This window comes from Ischnura elegans, chromosome 1 (genome assembly GCF_921293095.1).
Source record: "Ischnura elegans chromosome 1, ioIscEleg1.1, whole genome shotgun sequence".
NCBI classification, from domain to species: Eukaryota; Metazoa; Arthropoda; class Insecta; order Odonata; family Coenagrionidae; genus Ischnura; species Ischnura elegans.
Window position 1 is genome coordinate 155,035,083 of NC_060246.1, and position 25,117 is coordinate 155,060,199.

The following is a 25,117-nucleotide window of genomic DNA, read 5'->3' on the forward strand; positions in this document are numbered from 1 at the left end:
CATATGCATTTGATAAGCCACGCATTTGGCCAAGGTGCTAAACAGTTCAAGCATTGACGTTCATTTAAATTGCCCACACAAAGACTTTTGGCAGGTCATACAATTCCAAACTGATCGATTCTTTTTGCACTTTGGTTTTGCTTGGAAATATTTTTTTGCAGAATCCCGTAAGAAGAATCAGCACCATTGGACACGCCACGCTTTTGTCGAGATCTAATATGAGTATCAGCCAACTCTGTATCGAGCTTTTTCAAAAGCGTCTTGCGCGAAATGTTTTAGGTAGTCTCCTTGTACACTATCCGTGAATACCTGCTAAATCAGAAGTATTTTACAACGAGTGGATAGGCCATCGCTGAGCATATGTTCTTGTGGTGTATATGTGATTTCATTTATTTTGGTACTTCTCTTCTATTTATTTACCTTTCCCACGATGCTAGTACCCTAGCTTTTTTGCTGTTCGGCGAATTTGACTGAGGTAATGTAATTATCTACAGTAAAGTTTCACCCTTTTACAGAAACGGTTGCATTAGTTTCAGTACTACTAAACGGCAATCTGCATGAAGTGAATAATCTTTTCCATCATAAGGAAAGGCATTTGCAAGATATTTGCTATCCTTGTCAAAAGCTAGCCAATATTCATGGCCGTATTTTTCCGGCTAAGATGGAATATACTGAGTGAAATACACCAGCTTTTACTGGGGAAAATTTGTTCAACAACCGTGATGTACGGACCAGGTTTGTAACAAGCAATGTAATTACATGTGAATCTATCCTACACTATTGAAAAGATGGCATACTTGACAGTTTTGAGCCGCTGGAATCGATTAGATTTCTCATCAAATCTTAGATAATTCAAAATTTTTACTAACCGGTTCCTAGTCGTTCATTTTAGATAATGGTATTCCCCAGTCGTTTGACCAAATACTTGCAATAGAGAGATCATTTGTACCTGATATTCCGCGGGCATTCAATGAGGCTATGCATGCATCTAGCTACCCATCGAAAAGAGTAAAATCTTCATAATTTTGTCTGCGTGCTTTACATCGCTTTATGTGAGCCACTATACATGAACCGATAAATAATATCTTTGTTTTGTAACTCCTTATGAAAGGGAAAGTAAATGTATATTACTGCATATCTTTCAAACGTGTTATGTCTGAATCTTCAGACTAGCTAGAAACGTTTTGAGGAATAAAATCTTCGACTTCGTCAGAGACGAAATGATCTTCATTTCGCATTCCGATTTGCCTTCCGGTATAGAATGCAACATAGAAAGGACTTCTTCACGCTTTAGCCTACTTATTCTGGTCATACTGCCAGTCAGGAAAAATGAAAGCTTTCACAAGAGTTCTACAGTCCACTACAGAAGAGAGAGTTCACTGGATTTCCTAATGCAAAGGACAGCGCACGGTTTTCCTGTGCGGCGCACGACAGCCAGCGCTGTCAGAGCCGACAATGCTAGGACAATAACTTTATTTCATTCTACTGATTTATTTTCCTGGTTTATCATTATATCAATGGAAGGATACAAAGGTACTTTTTCAGGTTTGAAAATCAACTTCACATTGTCAAGGGTGAAATAAAAGCGCTGCAGCACGATACTGTATACATAGTATTGCGCTGCAGCGAGTCTGACAGGCGGGGAGAAGGGAGGGGTAAGGGATGAGGGGCAGACATGACGGCTTCTAAAAACATGAATAAATCTAAAATCAAAATGACTCCATCGGTAGTTCTAGTGTTAAATGTAAGTAAATTGAGAATTTTTTTCTATTCGAGAGTAAATAGTCGATCTTGTTTATCAACTCTTTCAGGACTCAAACGATTAATGATCAGCTAATTTAAATCAATAATTATTTAAGGTTATTCATTATTGCGTTGTCCCTGTAATTACAAGTTAGCATGATCATGCTTTCGCGGTCATGGTACGAGGAGAAATCCATTCAGATCGATTTAAGTTGAAATATCAGGGTTCTCGCAGTATAATCCACGTAGCCAGCTGTTGTTTATGACATTTTGGTATTAGTCTTAATCTCTATTAACTCGTATATGAAGTGTTTTTCTTGAAAATGAATAACCATTGCGAATGTGTCAAATAATCATAGTAATGAATTAACAGTTTAAAACAAAGCCAGGGATTTCCCTCTCTCCGATCATTATCATTTAGATATTGCAATGTGTCTTTAGTAATTTTTTCACAAATGCCTTACAGTTGGAAGAGGATATAGAAAACTACATGGACTAGAAAATTATGTGAGGTCCTTTGAGGGTAAAGAAAACAGTGACACCTCATACTAGATGCCAGGGTTAGAACATCCTAGTCTCTCCAGTCCACCCCCGTATTTAGGAGGAGAAAAACCTTCTGCAGGAGTATGAAGAGCCCCAGGAGGTGCAAAATGGACCATGCCATCCCTAAAAACGGTCACAAGGAGGCTGATAAAGATACATAGGTAATTCAAATCCATTAATGCAAGAGGACCAAATTATTCCTGAGACAACTTAAACTTCCCCACTTCTACAGAAAAGGGATAGCAAAACTGAATAAGGTATTGGAGCAAACATGAGCGAAGATGTTGTTGTTCTCGCACAACTGCGAATTTTCCATTCAAAGTTGAAAATAAGTCCGTTTCTTTGCCCACCCTTGCCAATAATATTAAATGTGACGTTTGTGATAGTACCTCCAGTGAAAACTTGGATTTGCCATTTTGAGAGAGTGCCTTTAATTATAAATCAGACTATTTAGAGCATTGGGAAAGGGGAATGAAGGAAATCAAACGTATAATATTTTACATAGTAAAAAATGCTACTCTGAATTTGGGTATTCAATGTGTAGGTTTCTTATATATTTCCTCATTATCTGATCGTGTTATTAAATACACTAGGCATCTAATAATGCGCCTAAAATTGATAAATTCAAAGATTCTATTCAAGCTCTGGTCAATTTATTTTGGCAATTATTATTCCATTTATAGTTGTGTTATAAGGTCTATGCTACCTCTCATGTTAAAAAGCCAGAGGTATTAATAGTTATGGGAATATACTACCAAAGGAGTTATTGAAAGTGTTAAACTTGTTTGTATCGTATATTGATCCATTGCTCTTGTTGATATCCGTAAAGAAAATTTTTGTACGTTTTACAAAAATGTATCTTTACAAAGTTTTTGTGCAGTGTACACTTTTTATCCAATGCATATAACTGTGTAACTTGTATACAATTTTACACATTATTTAAACAATTCGTACACAATTGTGTACGGGAAATCCTTTGTAAACTGCCTACAAATTGTACTCCAAATTTTCATTGGGTAAGAGAGGAAATTGAAATTTATTTTCTATAAACATGAACTCTTCAGTATTCAGTATGAACTACTGCAACGCAAACAGTTTTTTGAATGCTCTTTGGAGTTATCTCGAAAAAAATTTTCTCTTGGGAGTCAAATCTTATTAAAATTATTTTTAATGCTTTGAATTTTTAAGAACATTGACTAATTCAGGTTAGACAAAAATATGCAACTGTAATTTTTTTAAACAATTAATCTTAACACGGGTTACACCACACAATCGTATTGCTGATACTATCTCAAAGCTCTCATTTAATTAAGGTCTATGGTCAGTTATTTCAGGCAAATTTTAATCGCATTTTTTCGTTTTTTTAAATTATTTTCGGCGAATACAATGGAAAATCCATTTTCGTATGTCGGGTTTTGATTGCATAGTAAAATGAAAATTTTCCCTTTTTATCCAAGTAACATAAACATCTTGTCCTCTTCAATTATATCAGACAGTTTAAGAAGCTCATAATTCGAAAGTATGTTCTGAGTGCAGCCGTGGGAAGGAAATATCTTTAATGCTGTTATAATCAAAAAGTATCTAAGTCAGACTATTTCAAGTTTTATAGATAAACTAGTTGACCCGGCGAACTTCGAACCACCTAACAATCAATGAACTTACAATTTAGTTACACCATTTATAAATCAAGAGCGGCTGTATCGTTTTTAATAATATTTGATCATAATATAATAAGGATTGAAGTTCAATGAAACAACGTAAAGGAGTATAAAAATTGCTCGTCAGAAAGACATTTTCTTTATTGAATCTACATAGGGTGGATCGGAGCACGTTTACGCGGATTTTTTTCAATGAAATTTTTCACGTTTTAGCTTAAGAAATTTTGGGCATTGTGGTTTTATAAATCAGTTAATGAAATAAAAATTTTACGGATTCAGTTGTTGGCTATTTGTGTTATTAACCGTAAAAAATGTTTTTAGGTCCAAGTCTGTTCAGTAAACTTGGTCCATTCACGGGCAGGTTAATACAACGCTAGACCGACGCTTGATGGATGCTCAAAATCGTGTAAGAAAAGCCCCTTTGAAGCCGCATTCGTATTAAATGACTTTAGGCGTGCTAGTTATAGTATCTCTGTTTGGAAAAAATGCACTACGTAAACGTGCTGCATGCGTAAATGCACCACGTTGTGGCCTACACATTCGGGTTTAATGTCTTGCGTCAAGCATCTTCCGATATACATCAGTTTCTGTATGTTATCAGGCGCAAGATAAAGCGAATGAAGCTAAATAAATATAGCGAAGCGAAGCAGTGACGTAACGAGGGGGGGAAGGAAGATTTCGTGCTTTCCCGGCAAATGGACTTAGTGAATAGTTCTCGGGATCGCCACCGGGTCAGGAGCTCCATATCAGCCGACGTTTCGATGTTCGACTCGGTCATGATGTGGATGATCATCCACAAGCCTGAGGACGATGACCTAGTCGGACATCGAAACGTCGGCAGAGATGGAGCTCCTGACCCCGTGGCGATCCCGAGAACACTAAATAACGAGGGCGGTTTTGGGGGATTAAAAACCTCCCCAAGAGCTCAGAGAATTTTATTTAAAACAATTTTGTTACTATTATTAGGGAGACGGATGAGTAAGAAACAAAACATATTTAACTATTCACACAGCCTCAAAACCCACAATTTTGAACCATTTATCTTAAAAAATGTTTTGGGGAGGGCCCCCTAACCTCTCGCTTACCTTAGCGAGTTTTCTATACCCTACAGACCTGTAGTATTAGCTGCGCCTTAACCCCCCCCCCCCCATCATTAATTCCTAGCTGCGGCCCTGAAGCGAAGAAAAAAATACAGTGAATGGTTTACATTCAAACATTCCGAGGAAGTGAAATAAAACTGCTCGATTCGTCGACAGGAACACGGGCATTAGGATTGCCAACATATGCTTGGAGATTTGTTTACAAACACGGTAGTGAGGAGTCAACTCAAGCTGGGCTTGCAATTAGCTCGAATTTAATTTTTTAAATACAATTTAAATATTCTGAATATATTAAGTAATTAAAATGTTATATTGCTACGAAGTTCTGTTATTAAATTGGCATAAGTAAAAACATGTAATTTAACTTGTTGTTTTGACGGACGTAGTAATTGTTTTTGTGTTACTAACTCCTAAAAAAATCCCTAAGAAAAAGATAATTTTTGTAGGAATTATCCTATTTTTTTAATGTCCTATATATTACCCGGGGCTGAGAGGAATCCAAAGAACCTAATATCATTAAAAACGGTGCAGCCGTTTTCGAGTTATAAGTGTTCTAACTAACACGAGTTTTGACTTTTTTTATACATATAGATTTTAAATAATGAATTATTGAGATTTTAAATAAATTAATTGTTTGATTTCAAGCATATTCCAATTGGCCTAAGTAAACTTTAATTGAGCTCTTCCCATCAGTTAAGGTATGCTTTAATCGCCCCATTCTAAGGGTAGAGTACATAGTGATGAAAATCATTCATATCGCTGAATTATTTTGGGTAGAAAGTAGAATAGAGCTTTTAAACTATATCTGAGTACTGGAAATAACGCCTTACCAATGACAAGGAAATGGTCCCACCAGTTGTAAGTACATTTCCTGAAAATCAAACCATTGCTGTCATGCTTGTCCTCTACATTTGGTGATGATACCAGCGTCCAAATTCCCAAATAGATTACTATGACAACCGGAATTGGAATACTCCTCTGTAGGACTTGCTTGTCTGTGAGCTTCATCTTCTGACCAGATGTGACGGTATGAGCCACGTTGATCCTAGGAAGCAATAGAGAGGAGAAAATTAAAATATGTACCGTCATTTTGAATAAATGGCATATTATAATTATTACGATGGCTAAGAAATGAATAGCTCTAGCTTCAGTTTAAAGACATGCCTAAGTATACCCGTTTTTTCAATATTGAGGTGAAAATGAAAAGAAATGAGGTAAAAAATGAAAATTGCTTTTTTAGCCAATAGACAAATAAATTTCAAACAATTTTGGCTTCATGAAAATGCAGTTTAATGACTAAAACAAGGTAGGAAAAATTCATATTATATGCATTAGATTTTAACTGGATGATGGAGAACCGAAACGACGACTTGAATAAAAAATAACTGAGGGAGCAAAGAGATATTTTCATGCTGATCTCGGAAAAAGTACCCTCAGTATTTTACATTGGCATATTGAATTGTTATTAAAATAACTCACAGAAACGCCGCGGCTGAGTTAGGAATTAGGACAGAAAGCAAAAAATTTGCAAATTTTATGGTTAGCTCAGTGGTTATAGACTCTTTGGTAATAACTTTCTGCATTGCTGTTTCACAGGGGGAGAGAGTAGGGATACGGAATTAGTCCGGCAAATATTTGGCGAAGTGCTATAAGTTCTGGTGCTGTTTTTGGATGCCTTTTTAGTTCGTTGCTTAATATTATCTGTGTTAATATTACTGTACCTTAATGTTCCTATACTCATAACCTATTTCTGTTGAAAAGAAGGAAGTATAAAATAATAATTGTGTTAGTTCAGTCATGGTTCGGCATTCAGATGAGGCACTATCCTGGTGCTCCACTTGCGGACGGCAGGTTTTGCAGTGATGTGTGCAGTTCAATCTCCAGTATAAGAGTGCTCAACTCCGTTCGTCCACAATTCGGAAGTGGTATACTTATTATTTGCTTAACTTCAATAATGGTTGAGTGTGGTGCTTGTGACGCAAAATCGTTAATTAAGGAACACCTGCGATGGGTGTGCGTCTGTGTGTCATGCAGACTATGTGCAAACGTCCAAACAGGATATTGAGTATCCCAAAAAAGAAAAACAAATGAAGCATTTCCCAACTGCAGAGCAGTAAGAGGCAAAAACATGATCGCTACTTTACCAGAGAAATTAGGTTAAATAACAATTTCTCGGATGATTCATATGCTTGAAGAATCTAAGAAGAATAGAATGCATATGGAATCTGAGTTAAACAAAGAACTCGTATTTTTTCATGAGAGAATAGCTGAAAACACTAAAGTGCTGCAAGAAAACTCTGCCAAAGTAAGCGAAGAAGCGTGAAAAATGTGAGCGTTAAATCTGATTTGAGTGTCTCTAAAAAGCAGTAGATGACCATGAATAAGTTGCTCCTCGAAATATGTCATCATGGGATTCTTCAACAAGGAAATGATAATAAACTACAGTTTGTCAAAAGTGTGGGGGCTGCACTTGATTTTTAAGTGTTAAATACCTGTCAAAAACCCGTCACACCCGTTACATCTCTTTACTCCACATGCCCACAACAAGGCTATCTGTCATTAAGCGATCTCTTTTCCATACCGTCCCTTTTCTAATACATTCTCTCCCGAGTGATACTGATCCATTTTCTTTGACAGTTAAAAATTTTGCTCGCCTGGCATATTTAACGCATGAATGACTATATACATGGATTGTTTCATTCGAAATTGTAATTCATTATCAACTTTTTAATTTAATATTTTAGATGTCATATGTGCACTTTAATTTGGCAGTTATGCTGTACGTGTACGACTTTATTAAAATAAAATAAATAAATAAAAATATCAAATGATATGGTAGACTCAACGCATTGCCAACGTATTGGGAAAAGTCAAGATGAGGATGGGACCAGAGCAATCGTGGTCAAACTTTTTCGTAGGTAAAACGGGTAGGTAAATCACCTACAAGCAAAAGAAGAAGTTCTCCGTAAGCAACGAGTAAATAAAACCTAATCTACGAGGAACATGGGGATTGGCACCCCAATATACACCAGCACTCAGGACGGAGAATACTCTTTGCTGCCTCAACAGAACTAATGAAAGCAAGAGGGAACAAATATTTATGGTTTCGTCACGGGACAATTTTTTTCGAGAAAAAGGTAAAAAGAACCCATTATTTTGATTAAACCAAATGAAAACCTGGAGAAAATGTACGCATTAAATATTATTGCTACATAATTCGTCGTTGTTTTTTTTCCTTAATGAGTACTTCATCTGTATCAGAATTATACTTGATATTCAAGATCTGTGTACATTCTTCTTATATATTACTTCATTAACATTCACTCGGCGCCTTCAGCGCAAACATACAAATAAATTCAGAGGTAAGGAAAGAAACGGATAGGAACATATAATGGAAAAGGACGAGGACAATAGTGCTGGTAAATGGAAAAAAGCCAGAAATCAGAGGGTAAAAATGCGGCCTTACTGGGACGGCCTTCTTATATATTAGGTGCGCGACTAAGCTCCCACTGTTTTTATAGATGGCTCTAGCAGTGATTGCAGCTCGATTTTGACTTATCGTAAACGACATTAACCAAGCTTAGACATTAGGTACACAAACCGCCTCCCGACCATGATGAATTTTTGTAATTGCGTCAAAGCCGTTTGTTGCGTGAAAATGTCCAAGTTATTGCCAAGTAACCGCCATCTGCGGGAAGAGATGATTTTCTTCTATCATTCCAATAAAACGGTGGTCAAAGCGCATCGAGGGCTCCAAAAAGTTTCGGAGAAGCGGCTATAAGTTACAGTCTAGCCGGCGAGAGTTATCCGATGGTACTTTAAAAGGAGTGGCGGAGAACATGGTTTGCAACCAATCGCTGTCCCCCAAATGCACCTCACACTCTTGCCTAGTCATACAACGTTGTCACATGCTTATGAAGCACTGAAACAAGCCTGAACCACCAAAACAAGCCCTTTCTGCGAATCGCAAAAACAAAGGATTCTACCTATGTATCCTTCACGCTCGTCTTCTTTTCTGGCTGCTTTCTTCACGGAACCCGTTTATTTACATGCGATGTGGGCGTTTCCCTTTCTTACCCGGCAACCTTGCCCCTTACCCCTTCTAGCTGTCAACGGACAACTCTCGGTGGCCGGACTGTAAACAACATGACGTGATTGGTTCCGTCGCTTCAAAGACGGTCATTTCAATGCTGACGACCATCCGCGTGAAGGAAGATCAAAAACCTTCGAGCACACTGAAATGGAGGCACTACTCAATAAAAATCCATGCCAAACTCAAGAAGAGCTTACTTCAGCATTAGGAGTCACTTGCTTAGCCATATCAACCGGTTGCATTCGACAGGAATGATTAAAAAGTAGGGAACATGGGTTTCTTATGATTTGAAGCCAAGGGACGTTGAGAGAAGTTTTGTCACCAATTAAAAACAGCTCCATTGTCAGAAAAAAAGGCTTTCTTCGTCGCATCATGACTAGTGATGAAAAATGGATTAGTACAGAAACTTTAAGAGAAGAGAGTTTTTGGAACTGCCTGTTCATAGCTCTATGTCGTCGGCTCAGCCGATACTCACGGTGCGAAGGTTATACTATGTATTTAGTGGAACCAGATCAGTATTATTTAATATGAACGGTCGAAACCAAACAAAACCATGGGGAACGGTATGGACTCCAATTGATACAATTTAGCTAAGTATTGTGCGCAAAACGGACACAATATGAGCAGAGACACAACAAAGTGATTCTACAGCATGACAACGCCCGATCTTATATTGCTATACCCATTAAAACATACATGGAAACCCAACTAACCCACTCGATATGTTCATCAGATATTGCGCCGTCCGATAATCACTTGTTCGGTTTGATGGCACATGGATAGGCTGATCAGCAGTTTCGCTCACATGAAGTCCTCAAAAAAAGGCATGATTAGTGGATAGCCTCATAAGATGAACACCTTTTCCCGTAACGGTATTCAAGCTCTGCCAGAAAGATTAGAAATAGTTGTATCTAAAGACAAAAAATACATTGAATGATTCATTTTTAACGATTTTTTATAATAAAGTAGTAATTTTATTAATAAATCTGCGAGAACTTGGTCGCGCACCTAATATATTCTCATCACTTTGTTTGGGTACATTTTTATAAATATTTCTTCTATTCACAAGATGCCTAAAATTACAGAAGCTTGTAACACAACGCATGCCACGTGGTGGGCAGTAAACAATAGGATCTCCACCATATTGGGCTCCAAAAGCGAATGACAATAGGAGTATAGGTGGAGAAATGTGAGTCAACGACAGGAGAGAGAGAGGGAGAGAAGGCGGTGGAAGCGAAGCCGTAGAGGACTCTGACAATAGTAACGCAACGAGAGAGATGTGTCCCTGAGGTGCTCTGAGATTGCCTTGAGGGGTTTTGCAAATAAGCCCGGAAATAGAAGCAGTCTTATTTAGGATTTGCCTGCGTTGACCTTGAGAAAAGGGGAGTGCTGCCCAGGAATCAGGACACCCAGATACCCAAGGATTGCGAGTGCAGTGATTGGAGAAACCGGAGTGCCCATAGCACCAACCAACCTGCATGGTCATCTGTCCGTAATTATAAATCCCTATTTATTTTATGTATATGCCACACATGTGTGTAATCCGATAAAATGGACCCAAGAACAACCTTTGTATAGAGATTCCCATTGGAGGAATTAAGATCTAAAGAAAACGAGGTTTGGTTAAATTTTGTGAAGGTTTTTCGTCTGAAGATTTTCACAGCTTCTTTTATGTTTATCTATGTTGGTGGTGGTTTTCGGGTATTGCTGTGTAGAAAACATTTTTACTCGACGTTTCTTCCCTCCTACTGGGAGCATTATCAAGAGAATGGAAGGAATTTATTCTCGTCCCGAGCTTATATTTGTTTTTCGCTACCCATTGTTGTGCCGGATTTGAATTTTAGGCGATAGCCGTTGGTCATTATATTGTGCTAGGAACCCTTTCCATATACGGCTGAGGTTATACCCATCCTCCCTATTAAAATTATTAGGTCTTTTCGCTATTTCGATGGATTCACGTACAAGACGCGGATGGTATTCTTCCGTCTTCGCTAATACCCGTGTAGCGTCAAACATTATTCTATGCCCAGGGCTGGAGGCAAGATGTTCAGCAATAGTTGATGCGTCCCACTGATGTAATTTTAACGCCCTTTCGTGCTCCTTAAGCCTTTGGGAGATTGAACGCTTGCTCTGTCCCACGTAGCTTCTGCCGCAGCAGCAGGGAACCTCATACACTCCCATAGATTGAAGGGGAGGATGGCTATCCTTCGGTGAAGGTAGGATATTCTGAATCTTCTTCACGGTGCACAAGCGAGTCCTAATGTTGCCTTTATGGAGGATTCTGGCAATTCTATCGGTGACCCCGGAGATGTATGGAATTTTAGCGTATGTAAGTGGCTTTTTCCCCTTGTGGCCGTCATCTTGAGGAGGGTGTTTTTCTTTCATTGCTCTTTTAAAGAAAGAGACACTATAACCATTGCCTTTCAGTGCCCACATAAGGTGTTGCATTTCATCACTGATATGCTCAGCATCACACACGATTTTGGCTCGGTGGGTTAGCGTTTTAATGACGCAGGCCTTTTGTTGTGGGTGGATATGCGATGTTGAATTCAGATACCTGTCTGTGTGGGTCTTCTTTCTGTACACTGAATGGCCTAGGCTTCCATCCATTTTTCTTTTAACCAGTACATCTAAGAAGGGGAGACAACCTCCTTCTTCGAGTTCTTTTGTGAATTTTATGTCTGATGTACTGTATTTAGATGTACGTGGAATTTCTCAAGTTTTTCTTTTCCATGTGGCCAGATCACAAAAGTATCATCCACACATCTCAACCAGCATGATGGTTTCTTCTCGCTCGTCTCAAGTGCCTTCTTCTCGAAAAACTCCATATATAAATTGGCAATCACAGATGAAAGTGGGGAACCAATTGCCGCACCACTTTTTTGTTCATATATTTGCCCGTTGTAAAGGAAGTAATTGTTTCTAAGGCAGAATTCTACCAAGTTTGGGTAGTCTTCTGGTAGTCCATCATCTGTAAGAGTTCTTAAAATTTCCACTGAATCGGGGATAGGAACTTTGGTGAACAGCGACGTGATATCAAAGCTGACTAAAATATCTCTTTCGGTCACTCGAAGGTCTTTCAGGATCTCTATAAAATGCGCCGAATTTTTTATGAAGGAGTCCGTTCTACCGACGAAATCCTGGATGCCTCTTGAAAGATAACGGGCTAACTTATAGGTCGGCGAACCAATGGTATTTACAATAGGTCTCAAAGGTGTACCTTCCTTATGGATTTTTGGTAGACCATATGAGCGTGGAGCTCTGGATGCGGAGGGCATTAATTTTTAATGATTTTCCTCGGGAATTGAAGACCTCTTGATCAATTCTCTCACTTTGCGCTCGATTCTGGCTGTCGGGTCTTTATTTAGTCTCTCGTAAGTATCGTCATCCAAAAGGGAGAGAACTTTCTTGCCATATTCTTCCTTATCCATGATGACCGTTCATTGCCTTTGTCAGCTGGAAGTACGAGGATGTTGTTATCACACTTTAATTCGTTCAAGTAACGTAGTTCAGCCGCTGGTAAATTTAATTTAGGCATTTTTGAACGTCGAAGCACTCGAGAATAAGAATAATCGTTGAGAATAATGTTTGACGCTATACGGGTATTAGCGAAGACGTGAATCCATCGAAATAGCGAAAAGACCTAATAATTTTAATATAGAGGATGGGTATAACCTCAGCCGTATATGGAGAGGGTTCGTAGCACAATATAATGACGAACGGCTATCGCCTAAAATTCAAATCCGACCACCTGAAAACTCCAAAGGCCAAGAATATTCTCAAGCGAACCAGCCTAGCTCTCCTACGTGAACGTGTTCGTGCTACGCGTATGTCACTTTTTGTGGTGGCGGAGGAATTATATCACCTTCATTTGGAGCTTTCTGGGATATTGAATCGTGAGTACTGGGACATCGTAGATAGAATTACTAATAGTTCATCCGCTCATACTCTCAAAGATACCACTCTCAAGCAGAAGCGCAAATTTGAAAATTTCGCATTGAGGCAGGAGAAGCCGCAGACTGAACTGCCAAGTGCGGTTTATAATCTATCGAAGAAGAATTTGGCCCAAGAGACAGTCTCAGTTCTTTCAAAAGGGTTGAACTTTGCAATTGCGCCTTAGAAGCTACCAGCGGATAACATCATTGAAGGAGCAGAGGCTGCAATACGTCTTCTTCCTCCAGACAAGGCTGACAGCATGAGATATGAAATTGTGCGAAAGCTTCGACGTTCAAAAATGCCTAAATTAAATTTACCAGCGGCTGAACTACGTTACTTGAACGAATTAAAGTGTGATAACAACATCCTCGTACTTCCAGCTGACAAAGGCAATGAAACGGTCATCATGGATAAGGAAGAATATGGCAAGAAAGTTCTCTCCCTTTTGGATGACTTTACTTACGAGAGACTAAATAAAGACCCGACAGCCAGAATCGAGCGCAAGGTGAGAGAATTGATCAAGAGGTCTTCAATTCCCGAGGAAAATCATTGAAAATTAATGCCCTCCGCATCCAGAGCTCCACGCTCATATGGTCTACCAAAAATCCATAAGGAAGGTACACCTTTGAGACCTATTGTAAATACCATTGGTTCGCCGACCTATAAGTTAGCCCGTTATCTCTCAAGAGGCATCCAGGATTTCGACGGTAGAACGGACTCCTTCATAAAAAATTCGGCGCATTTTATAGAGATCCTGAAAGACCTTCGAGTGACCGAAAGAGATATTTTAGTCAGCTTTGATATCACGTCGCTGTTCACCAAAGTTCCTGTCCCCGATTCAGTGGAAATTTTAAGAACTCTTACAGATGATGGACTACCAGAAGACTACCCAAACTTGGTAGAATTCTGCCTTAGAAACAATTACTTCCTTTACAACGGGCAAATATATGAACAAAAAAGTGGTGCGGCAATTGGTTCCCCACTTTCATCTGTGATTGCCAATTTATATATGGAGTTTTTCGAGAAGAAGGCACTTGAGACGAGCGAGAAGAAACCATCATGCTGGTTGAGATGTGTGGATGATACTTTTGTGATCTGGCCACATGGAAAAGAAAAACTTGAGAAATTCCACGTACATCTAAATACAGTACATCAGACATAAAATTCACAAAAGAACTCGAAGAAGGAGGTTGTCTCCCCTTCTTAGATGTACTGGTTAAAAGAAAAATGGATGGAAGCCTAGGCCATTCAGTGTACAGAAAGAAGACCCACACAGACAGGTATCTGAATTCAACATCGCATATCCACCCACAACAAAAGGCCTGCGTCATTAAAACGCTAACCCACCGAGCCAAAATCGTGTGTGATGCTGAGCATATCAGTGATGAAATGCAACACCTTATGTGGGCACTGAAAGGCAATGGTTATAGTGTCTCTTTCTTTAAAAGAGCAATGAAAGAAAAACACCCTCCTCAAGATGACGGCCACAAGGGGAAAAAGCCACTTACATACGCTAAAATTCCATACATCTCCGGGGTCACCGATAGAATTGCCAGAATCCTCCATAAAGGCAACATTAGGACTCGCTTGTGCACCGTGAAGAAGATTCAGAATATCCTACCTTCACCGAAGGATAGCCATCCTCCCCTTCAATCTATGGGAGTGTATGAGGTTCCCTGCTGCTGCGGCAGAAGCTACGTGGGACAGAGCAAGCGTTCAATCTCCCAAAGGCTTAACCCTAGGAAGACTGAAAAAAAATTATCGCGTAGTAGCCTGACTGAGTCCAATGAACCCTTAAACATTTTTTCCACAATATTACCAGTGTATGATGAATTTAGGCTGAGTTAAGTGATGGTTTCCAACTTATTTACTTCCCCAACATATTTCTTCACGTCTTTATTATTATTAAATTATTTTGTTGGAAGCTAGTACTGCAGGGAAGCATAATATTATTCCCTCTACCACAAATATCACTTTACCTACCCCATTTTTATGAATATTTATTAGCATAATTACATTAACACAAATTAAAAAATTGATTTTTTGTCAATGATAAATAAGATATGTAACAAATTTAATGAAACAAAAGTATGATGCATTTACAAATGTTTTTAAATTACTGCTATGCTACAACAAGCCTTGATTGCATAAAATTTCTGAATGCTCTTGACATATATTTTTCGCACATCGTGAAGAGGATGTTCGTGTCTTTCTATCCTTATTGTTGTTGTACTTACGACACTTATTTTCCTAGGTTGCTAAGGTTGTCAAGGAGTGTGTCACATTTTTTTTCGCGATTTAAATTCATCCGATATTGATATTCTCTTGGATTCCATGAGATTGATGAAATACCGCTTTGTTAGGAAACCCTATAGGCTGTATGGCATTTACAGACGTGAGCTCGAGTGGAATCCCTCGTTTATTTTACCTTATGATCTCTACAATCGCTAAACCTTTGGAAAGTAGTAGGCAGTCTACTTTCACATATTATGTTTCTGGCTGATTAGTCCCTCAACCATACCTGTAACTAATCTTTTCCCTTGATTGACCTCTCACCTTTTATCAGAGTATATACCTGTGCAGACTTGGATATTCCACTTGTATGAATCACCACTACCACTTGCAGCCGAAATTCTAATTTTATTCAAAATTTTAATTCCATACCTTCATGGTTTTCATGAAACATACTGTGTAAAGGTACAGCGCCCACGGAACATCAATAACTGTTCGTCATCAGGATCCTGGCACGAATGCATATTCAAATATTCATTCTGCTCATCAAATATCTCTCTAATAGTCTGCAACTTATCTTCGCCTCTACTTTTCCTCATTTCTGTCGTATCATCAAATCGAATAACCTGCAGTATTATTTTCACCCTACAATACTGTGGAATATTGGTCGCCCGTCTAGTTTACTCCAGAGTTGTGAAACATTTTCATTTTTGACTTGTAAAAACGGTAAATATTAGCAATCCCAGAACCTTATTTATTTCAGAGTCATTTTCTTCATTCTAAAAAGCCATTCAATAGTGGTCCATTTTCTAACAACATCAAAGATGTTAGGACGCAAAATTAGCAAAAAAGGAGAAGACAGAATAAAAATTCCGCACGGCGCACAGGATATGACACAAAATATTACGCCTTCGCATTCTACCCTTTTTAGTGGCATGAGGATTTGTTTACCACTCCTCTTTCAGATTGCGTAAAATAAAACCTTTCTCCCGATAGGAATTCCCAATAACCGTATTTCTATCATCTTCTCAGAAAAATGAAGAAAAATCGCCCAAGGTTCAGTTCTTCTCCATCCGCACTCAACATTTTAGGCTTCATCTCCACCGAAGTCACTACTGCCCTCCTCCTGTCAGCGCTGTATGTTTAGATGCTGAACACGTCCTTCTGCAATCTTTAGATGAACGCACTCCAAATGTGTGCCACTATTAGCAAGCCTGTCGATATCGTGGCAATCAAATTGATCGATTTATCATTCCAAGCTGTACTTAGATATAAATGGAAGATAACATTGTTCGTGCTACTCCTTAGTTATGAATTTTGGTAATCATTAGCAAAGCACTGTCTCATATTATGTTTCTGATATCATCAAGCAATTCAAAGAGCTCAATAATTTTACTAGAACAGCTAATTTGTACAATAATTATAAACAATTCTTTTTTATTATTACCTACCTAAAAATATCTTGATAGCTATTTTGACTGTAATATCCAAAGGACGACGCCGACTTCTTAGCTCCTCAACTTCACAGTAAGTATATAAATAGTCCCTCTATGAATTCAGTCACATCAATACCTCACTACACAAAATTTGGTGCCACTAAACATCCGGTAAAGGTAGGAATAATAAAATTGCTGTAGATCATAGTAGATGAAAATCAATACACCACTTCATCTAACTAATCCATCTGAGGAGTAAACGATTTGGTAAATGAGGTAAATTCTGAAATATTACTTTAGAATGAAGGAGTATAATCTTTTATATAATCCATAAAGGTTTGTATTTGCCATGTACGGCATCAAAATGCAATGATGGTATTCAAATTCTTCAATGCCTTCAGTTAGATAGTTGGAATAACAGTAATGTCAGCAGGCAGCAAGACCACTCCAGCTTGCTAGCGTAACTTCTGAATTACCACCACGAAAGCACCGCAGACGCTAAATGAACGGTCTCACATATAAAACTAACAGATTTAGGGACTGAATGTAGATAATTCACACTGTGTATGCGTCAAACCAGAGAAAGTTGCAAAAACCACCCATTACGAAACGATGTGGATACATGTTTCTGACCGTATCACTCTAAATGTGGCATTATAAGAGCATATGAAAGGCTTCAAGCCAATCCAGAAAAATTGCCCACTAATTGGTAATTGGTATCACCTACGACTTTGTTTATAACTCCATAAACATTGAATCTCCCGAAAATACAAAGTAAATAAGAAAATTGCTGATAAGTTGAAATGAATTACCCATAGCATTGAAAATAGTCGACTGGGTCCAATGGACCCAGTCCGTCCACTGTGTAACTTTGTAGTATACTATAAAATGTAATGAGCCCATTCTCGTTATTTCTTGCTATGTTTTAGAGGACATACAGGTAGGAAAAGTCACGGCGTCAAAATGAGTTTCGTGCATTTTTGACATAATTATAAACTTTCAAAACTACCAACTGGGTCTATTGGACCCAGTCCGTAGTTCTAGGGTTAAGGAGCACGAAAGGGCGTTAAAATTACATCAGTGGGACGCATCAGCTGTTGCTGAACATTTTGCCTCCAGCCCTGGGCATAGAATAATGTTTGACGCTACACGGGTATTAGCGAAGACGGAAGAATACCATCCGCGTCTTGTACGTGAATCCATCGAAATAGCGAAAAGACCTAATAATTTTAATAGGGAGGATGGGTATAACCTCAGCCGTATATGGAGAGGGTTCCTAGCACAATATAATGACCAACGGCTATCGCCTAAAATTCAAATCCGGCACAACAATGGGTAGCGAAAAACATATATAAGCTCGGGACGAGGCGCAACAGATAATGTACAGCCATGAATTCCTTCCATTCTCTTGATAACGCTCCCAGTAGGAGGAGTGAAACGTCCAGTAAAAATGTTTTGTGAAGGTTTTTACGTAACTAAATTTTACAAATATTGAGTTGTCGTACATATATTTTATAAATGTCCAAAATTGGTTTGTTAATGGGTCATGACCTTTAAGAAAAGATAAAGAGCTCAGATATTGAATTGTATGTCTAAATAATGTGGTAAATTTGTTCTATTTATTGAGTTAAGGTAGTTTGAGCGAGATAGATCCGTAGTCACAACAGCGACTGTATCTTCTCAAAATTTACAAATATCAAGAGTTGTTAAGGTTTTTGATACAATTTTATAATTTTTTGTCGGGAAAATATTTGCTTCAGTTGCTTATTTTTCTCGGTAATGAACAAAATGTACGTATTTTAAACTCTATCTTGACTTATTACCAAAGGTACCAACGGTACTTTTAGTAATATAATACTAAGTTTCCTTAATATAGTATGGACTTAATCCCGACTTGGAATACGATATCCTGGCATATGAAATGTTCAGACATAAAACTATATAGGTTACTTATATTAGAAAGCAATTTTAAAGCATTGTATCGCAAGAAATGACATATGTCAAAGAGACGTTCGACTTGGCAACAAGGTCAAATTTCTTAGGTTGGTGCGACTCTCAACTAGCAACAATTCAGAGAAACAAGTGAATGGCTTGAAGCGTTACAGGAGTGCAGAGATTTCGGTGTTGAAATATACATTACAAAGTCGAGTATTTCTCTAACATTTTAGTGAAATATGCCAGTTTTTCAGCCTTCTCTGCTTTAACGATGAAGCCATCCACTAGTAAAGTGGGGCGGTTTGTGCGGAAGAAGGAATTTACGAAGGGACAGAAGAGTTCTTCTCGAACGTTCAGTGAATATAGGTAAGTGTTCTAGTAAATACCTCATTGCGAATTTAAGAATGGAAGTATGTTATTAGCTGAAAATAAATTTTTGTTTCATTTATAGTGTGCGTCCTGTCATGTGTTGGGAATGAGCAAATGAATCGGGTTTTGGCAACCCTAATTATTTCGTCTGTCGCCAATTCCAGTTGGAAAAGGTAGGAGCGATCTTTGGGGTCAAAGGTTGACGATGCAATCGAGTACGAAAGCTGTGGAGGTGGAGAAGCTTCTCACTTTGGCCTTAACACCGTAAGTTTCACCGCATCAGTTAAAAAAATGAGACTGTAAGTAGTAGCGTTATTGGTCCCCCGAAACCCAATGTGAAAGTTAATTCATTTTTTTTAATGTGCCTTGTGGTTGCATTACGTTCCTTCATATCTCTTGGAAATATTCAGTCGGTGTGCTTTTTATTTCCATGTACATTGCATTCCAAGAACATTACCAGTAGTAGGTCCAATATATAAACTAAAATTTAGGAAATGCAGAGGCTTTAATTTTTGTGATGATTACTTTGTTCAAGTGTAATTTTAAATTAGTTTCATTTAATTTTTTATTGTCCTTCAATGTAATTTGTTATTGGTTCCTTTGGATGAAACCATAATTGATTAAATGACTGTTGACTGGAATTTGGTGATGTGAGCTATATAAAGTGTTTGATATTTAGAACCAGAGAATTACCACAGATTTGCTGTTTTTAACATAGAAAATCAATAATTGCTGGATTGTGTTAATGTGGATTATAAGTTGATTAATTATGGTAATCTGTCATCAGGTCATAGGATTAGAAGTCTATCTAAAATATATTTTCAACTATAGTATCCATATCTTAAGTATTTATTCAGCAATTGAAGACAATCTAATTTCTCCTTGATTATTATTCCTTAGTCATTGTTTCTTAAGGAGGTAAAGTACTCAGCACAGTAGCACTGGTGTGCTCAGTGTTGCAACTATTATTCTATGTCATAATTTTACATGCTACTTATTTATCTAAGACTTTCAATATTTTTCGCGTATCAAAAACTTTTTCTTGATTTCTTAAAGGGATTACCTGTCTCCTCTAACAGCTATTTGCATGTGCTTGCCAGAAGAGGAGTATCAGTTATAATTCAATCAGCTTTGTTTCCGTGGCCATACCCTTTCCTTTTATGATGTTCATCCTTCTCTCACAACCTGTTTTTTTATGCAATGTGAAGAAATGTTTTCTCTGTCGTTAATTTTTTAAAAGTCAAGGCTGGACATACTATTTGCGAACCCTTATTCATTTCAAATTCCTAATGTTGCATTGAGTGAATGCTAATGATCATATTGAACTTATCTTTCTAAAAGAATTGCATATAATCATATTTTACTAGTGGAAATAATATTGCAGGAAAATGTTCCTATCCATCGACATCATCTCCCTGTTGTTCTTGATGGTTCTGTCCTGATTGTGGTTGCTTTCTTACATTTATCATAATTACAACCTACTTCACTATATCTGGTATTATTTTGGGCACAATATGGTGGAAGTCTTTAATATTAGTACAATTAAAAAGACATAGCAATATTTCCACTGAGTTTTATTATGACAACAACACTTGATAATGTTGTTTGTAGCAATGAAACGCGTTTTGTCATAATAAAACTCAGTGGAAATATTGCAATTTATAATTTTAGTAATACTTCATTATACATACTGATTTATGTTCTTGTTAGGCTAATGAGTTCCAAAGTGGCAAAATGTATTTGTGTCACATTAACCAATGATAGGGTATAAGAGTCTGACACATATACAATGTCCTCCCTAATGTTGAATCAAGAACATCATAAGTTAAGCGGTAGATTACCTCCAATGTTATCATACTATTTCTATTCCTTAGTTTTAATTCCACCCAGTCACAGAAATCTAAGTGCAGTGCATTGGCTAATTAATATGTGGCCCCTCATTCAGTATACATAATTTATTTCAGTTGCATGACTCCCAGTGAAGAGTCTCCTATGCAATGCAATGATGGAGCTGAGGTAGATATCATTGCCTCTTATGATTATGGATGGCAGAAGAAAGGCAATGGGTAATCATATGACAGTAAATCTGGTAAATTCCATCATATTTTCTGGGAAATAAATTATGTATAAATTGTTCCTCTTTATTATGTTAACAGTTAAAATGTCTTTCTTTTTACATTTACAGGGCATGGGTCTGTCATTGATTACCACTCCAAAAAATTACTTGCGTATGCTGTATGCAGTACTATCTGTGCAATGTGTAGAAGACACAGAAGGTGGCAATGTTACAGACCCTGTGGAGTGTTATTTCAAGCTTAATGATTTCCCAAATGGCTACAGCTGGCATTAATATGGAGAAGCTGGTGGAAATACTCAGTATATGTGGAACTGAGGGAATAAGATTAAGTACACATGGGAGAGAGTATCAATGGTAAGCCCCATGTTACCATCCAAAGGAGAATAGAGTTTCACAAGTCTATTGAGGCTATTAGTAAATATTTTGAGGAGTTGAGAAAACTTAAAGAGTATGACTGATAAATAAAAAGAGAAAATTAAAAAGAGTAAGACTGATAAATTAGCTTATGCCTTATGTATAGCATGGTTTAAATGTGCATAGTAGAAATGGTCATACTGTTAAGTCTATTAGAGATTTTTTAGCTTCTTTAAGATTCCTTCCACGTCCTCTGGCTTGTGGTAACAGGTGTCTCCTGAGTATTTTAACTAGTATCTTCAGGTTTGCTGCAAGGGTCTAAAGGTTTGCGTCACATAATATTGGGCAATTTTTCCATGTTTTCTTTTGGGTGATTATCTTGTATACTGGTTAATGCGTCAACGTCTTTGAGTGAGAATGACTCTTCAGAAACTCCCTCCTTAATTGTTAGTGGGATTTTGTCGATAGGGCTGATCAATTTCTTTGCGCACCTTGATTGGCAAGAAAATTATGCTGTCCCTCCCAAGGGATTGTTGTTACAAGGGTAGCAAGGATTTTATTATTATTTGCATCGGTGAACGTTATTTTAAAGTACTGTTTAACTAATTGCCATGTAATTACTGAAAGACATTGTGTTCCACTCTATGTATATAAATATCTTTATATATAAAATTAACCTGAAAATGTCCACCAGCTTCTCCATATTATGTAGAAATAAGGTTAAGGCAAATCTGATGGTCTCCATGTTCAATGCTACTGTTTCCTGAAGTTAATCACAATCAAGATCAGCTAACATTGGTAACATATTTCCTTTTGTATTATATCTTTTGCTCTTACAATGACTTCGGGAACAACCTAAGTTGCTTCACAGGGACTGTAACTTGCCTCCTTACTGTAGCCTTCATTTTTTCTTCTATTCTGCTGGAGTGGGGCACATGGCATATGCAGTGTTGAATGCTAACAAAGAAATGTTTCTTATTAAGACTAGCCTCTGCCCATTTCTTCAAAATTTACTGTGAATGCCTGAAGTGTATTTTTTAACACTGATTTGAAGGAAAAAATCCCACTACTATGTTGGAAATATGAGGGAACATTATCACAAGCAAGTTAGAGTGATAAGACAGCAGAGAAATACCTCATATACAAACAAACAAAGTATATAATAGCTAATTTAATGTCTCTTGGGAGCCCTGGCTCTCCTTTTTATGTTCTTAGCCAACACTCAGTGAAACTGAAATGTGTATTGCTGCATTTATGTAACATTGTAGAGTGCTTTTCTGTAAATATTTTGTAATTTTTGTTATGTATTAATAATAAATATGTATACCAGAAGTGTAGTAATATATCATTTTTTGTCTGATTCCTTCCTACAAACCCTATATTGGTAACTATGTGCATATATTTCCAGAATAGGGCCTTGAGATGAAAAGCAGAATATTGAAATTGTATCCAGTTTAACTAAAGGTAATGGGGTATTGCAGTAGGCATCAAGGTGAATGGCAAGCTTCATTTAGAATAGTGTTATGGAGATTTTAGTGGTTGAAGCACAATATTGTGATTTTTTAGCTTTTAGTATCTCTGTAATGATGTAAGCAGAAGTCCATTTGGTATGAATTTCTTGTTCCTAAGGGATTGTTGTAAGGAAATGGCAAGATGCACTTCCTTTGAGACTCAATATGACTATTATTGGAAGATTAATTTATACTTTGGTTACGTTCTATCTAAAGATTAGATTAATTTGATTGCTTCGTGGTTAGTAGTCATCTCTGCATTCATGACCTGGAAATCTACAGTTACTGGAGCAAGAACTTTCCAACAGTGCAATCTTGTAATTTTGCATTACGTGGAAGAAAAGATAGGTAATTTAAAATCGATGTCGACCAATGTTAATATATTCGGAGGGCTGGTTATACATTCATTTTTTCGAAAGGTTTCCTCAAATTCGGTTAAGGCAACAAAATTTAGTAGGTTTTATGCATTGTGGGATGAATTCTGATTTCCAAAAGGGAGATGATTCAACAGATTTTTACCATAAACGAAATGTGTTGTTTGACATCAGTGTAAACGCATGACTACACTTATAATATCTCGCTATGAATCCTGTCCTTTCGTTTATGTAAGGTGTGGCCTGCGTTGACTTAAATATGAAAAGTACCTGTCAATAACTACCTGTTAACGTTTTTCAATAGGTTTCACGCACGGCTCATACCTAAAAGATGGTCTCAGCCACTCGCTTTCATCACAAATAGCAAGTTCATTAATGCGGATGGAGAATCGTACTTGTGAAAGTAAATACGCAGACACCTTTAGTATGCGTAAAATCGGTAATATCTTTCCTCCCAAAGTATACCAAATAATATTTACGTACACAAAGAAATCTCTTCATTCGAAGTTTACAGAAACCCAAATAGTATCAGGAATCGCGAATCTCATATTTCACTTCCCAATGTCCACCACGAAGTAATTTTTGTACTTGGAATTTACTGCGACAATATGGAAAGTCAGCACACTTAACTCTTACGCAATCAATTATATCCAGTAATGCTTATTCCTTGTATGCGATCATGTTTGTTTACGTTTAATTCTAAAGCAGCGTTGCCAGGCCGAATCTTCCGGCATCCGGTCGTCTGCAGGAAATGCCTGTTCGACGAAAAGTTTTTCTTTTATATTTTAATTATACTACCGGTGACCTATAATTTTAATGCAACCAAAAATTCATAAATGAAGTTTACTACACTCAGTTAGTTTTTCGTCGATTTCTATGAACGGGAAATAATTCTTTTTAAATAAATTCTGTCGCCAAAGCGCATGGCTCCTATCTATGCCATGTAAATCAGCTTCTCTTTGCTCACAAATATCTCTGAATTTAGCCCGGTAAGGGGTGTATATTATGATATCACTGGAAAGATCAAGACTTTTTCTTTACAATGAGATAAAAATCATAGAATTCTATGAGTTTTCTTTTGCCGCTGAGCAGCTGATGCAAATTACAACGGGCAAGTAATAAGTTATAATTCACGTTTAATTTTGAAGCGTACGAGAGTGAGTAGGTATAAATTTAAGTAAGTGAATAATACTCGTACGTTTATTTTATTTGTTACATTTTTGGCTCACATCGTTGGGGCTAGTTGAGAATAGGTACCTAGGTCTATGCATTTCACCGAGGTTAATAAATAAAACACTTTACCAGCTTTAAACTCACTGCATGATTAAGGCCGCTTTCCGTGGTGAATTTTCGTTCGAGTGATCATTCGCGAGATCATTCGAATTAAATTCATTTGCCGGTACCACTCTACGCGGTAAATAATTTCAGTGATTGATTTCGGCTAAATTTCTGCGCAGAAATGATGCGCACTGGCGTGACTATCGATAACTAATTTTGATTTCAACGGTATTTCTGACCGTTACCGACCACATGATCTGTTTTGTAAGTTGCAAACGATGGAATACTTCGTTTGCATGTGCACTTTAGTATATTTTGTATTGTTTTGACTTTCGGCGGGGTAAGATGTAGATACTAAGTAGTAAGAGAGAATAAAACGGAACGAATTGTTAACGGAAAGTCACTTAAGTAATTTGTGCGATGTTTGATCCCTTAGCGAAGTAATAAGTTGTTTCGCTGCAGTGGAACCATGATGATG

General features: G+C 37.5%; 1 protein-coding gene and 1 long non-coding RNA gene across 2 annotated transcripts in view; both read left to right on the top strand.

Moving 5' to 3' along the window:
• LOC124167515 overlaps positions 1 to 13,626 on the top strand; it is a 28,212-nt gene extending 14,586 nt beyond the window's left edge. The window contains exon 6 of the mRNA XM_046545486.1: positions 13,258 to 13,626. Within this exon, the coding sequence (XP_046401442.1) occupies positions 13,258 to 13,626 (369 nt within the window). The remainder of the gene's footprint in view (positions 1 to 13,257) is intronic.
• Positions 13,627 to 18,818: 5,192 nt separating this feature from the next.
• On the top strand, positions 18,819 to 22,819 carry LOC124172549. The gene is made up of 4 exons (XR_006868185.1): positions 18,819 to 19,042; positions 19,128 to 19,309; positions 21,010 to 21,134; positions 21,231 to 22,819. It is a non-coding gene; the product is annotated as an uncharacterized LOC124172549 (long non-coding RNA).
• Positions 22,820 to 25,117: the final 2,298 nt, after the last annotated feature.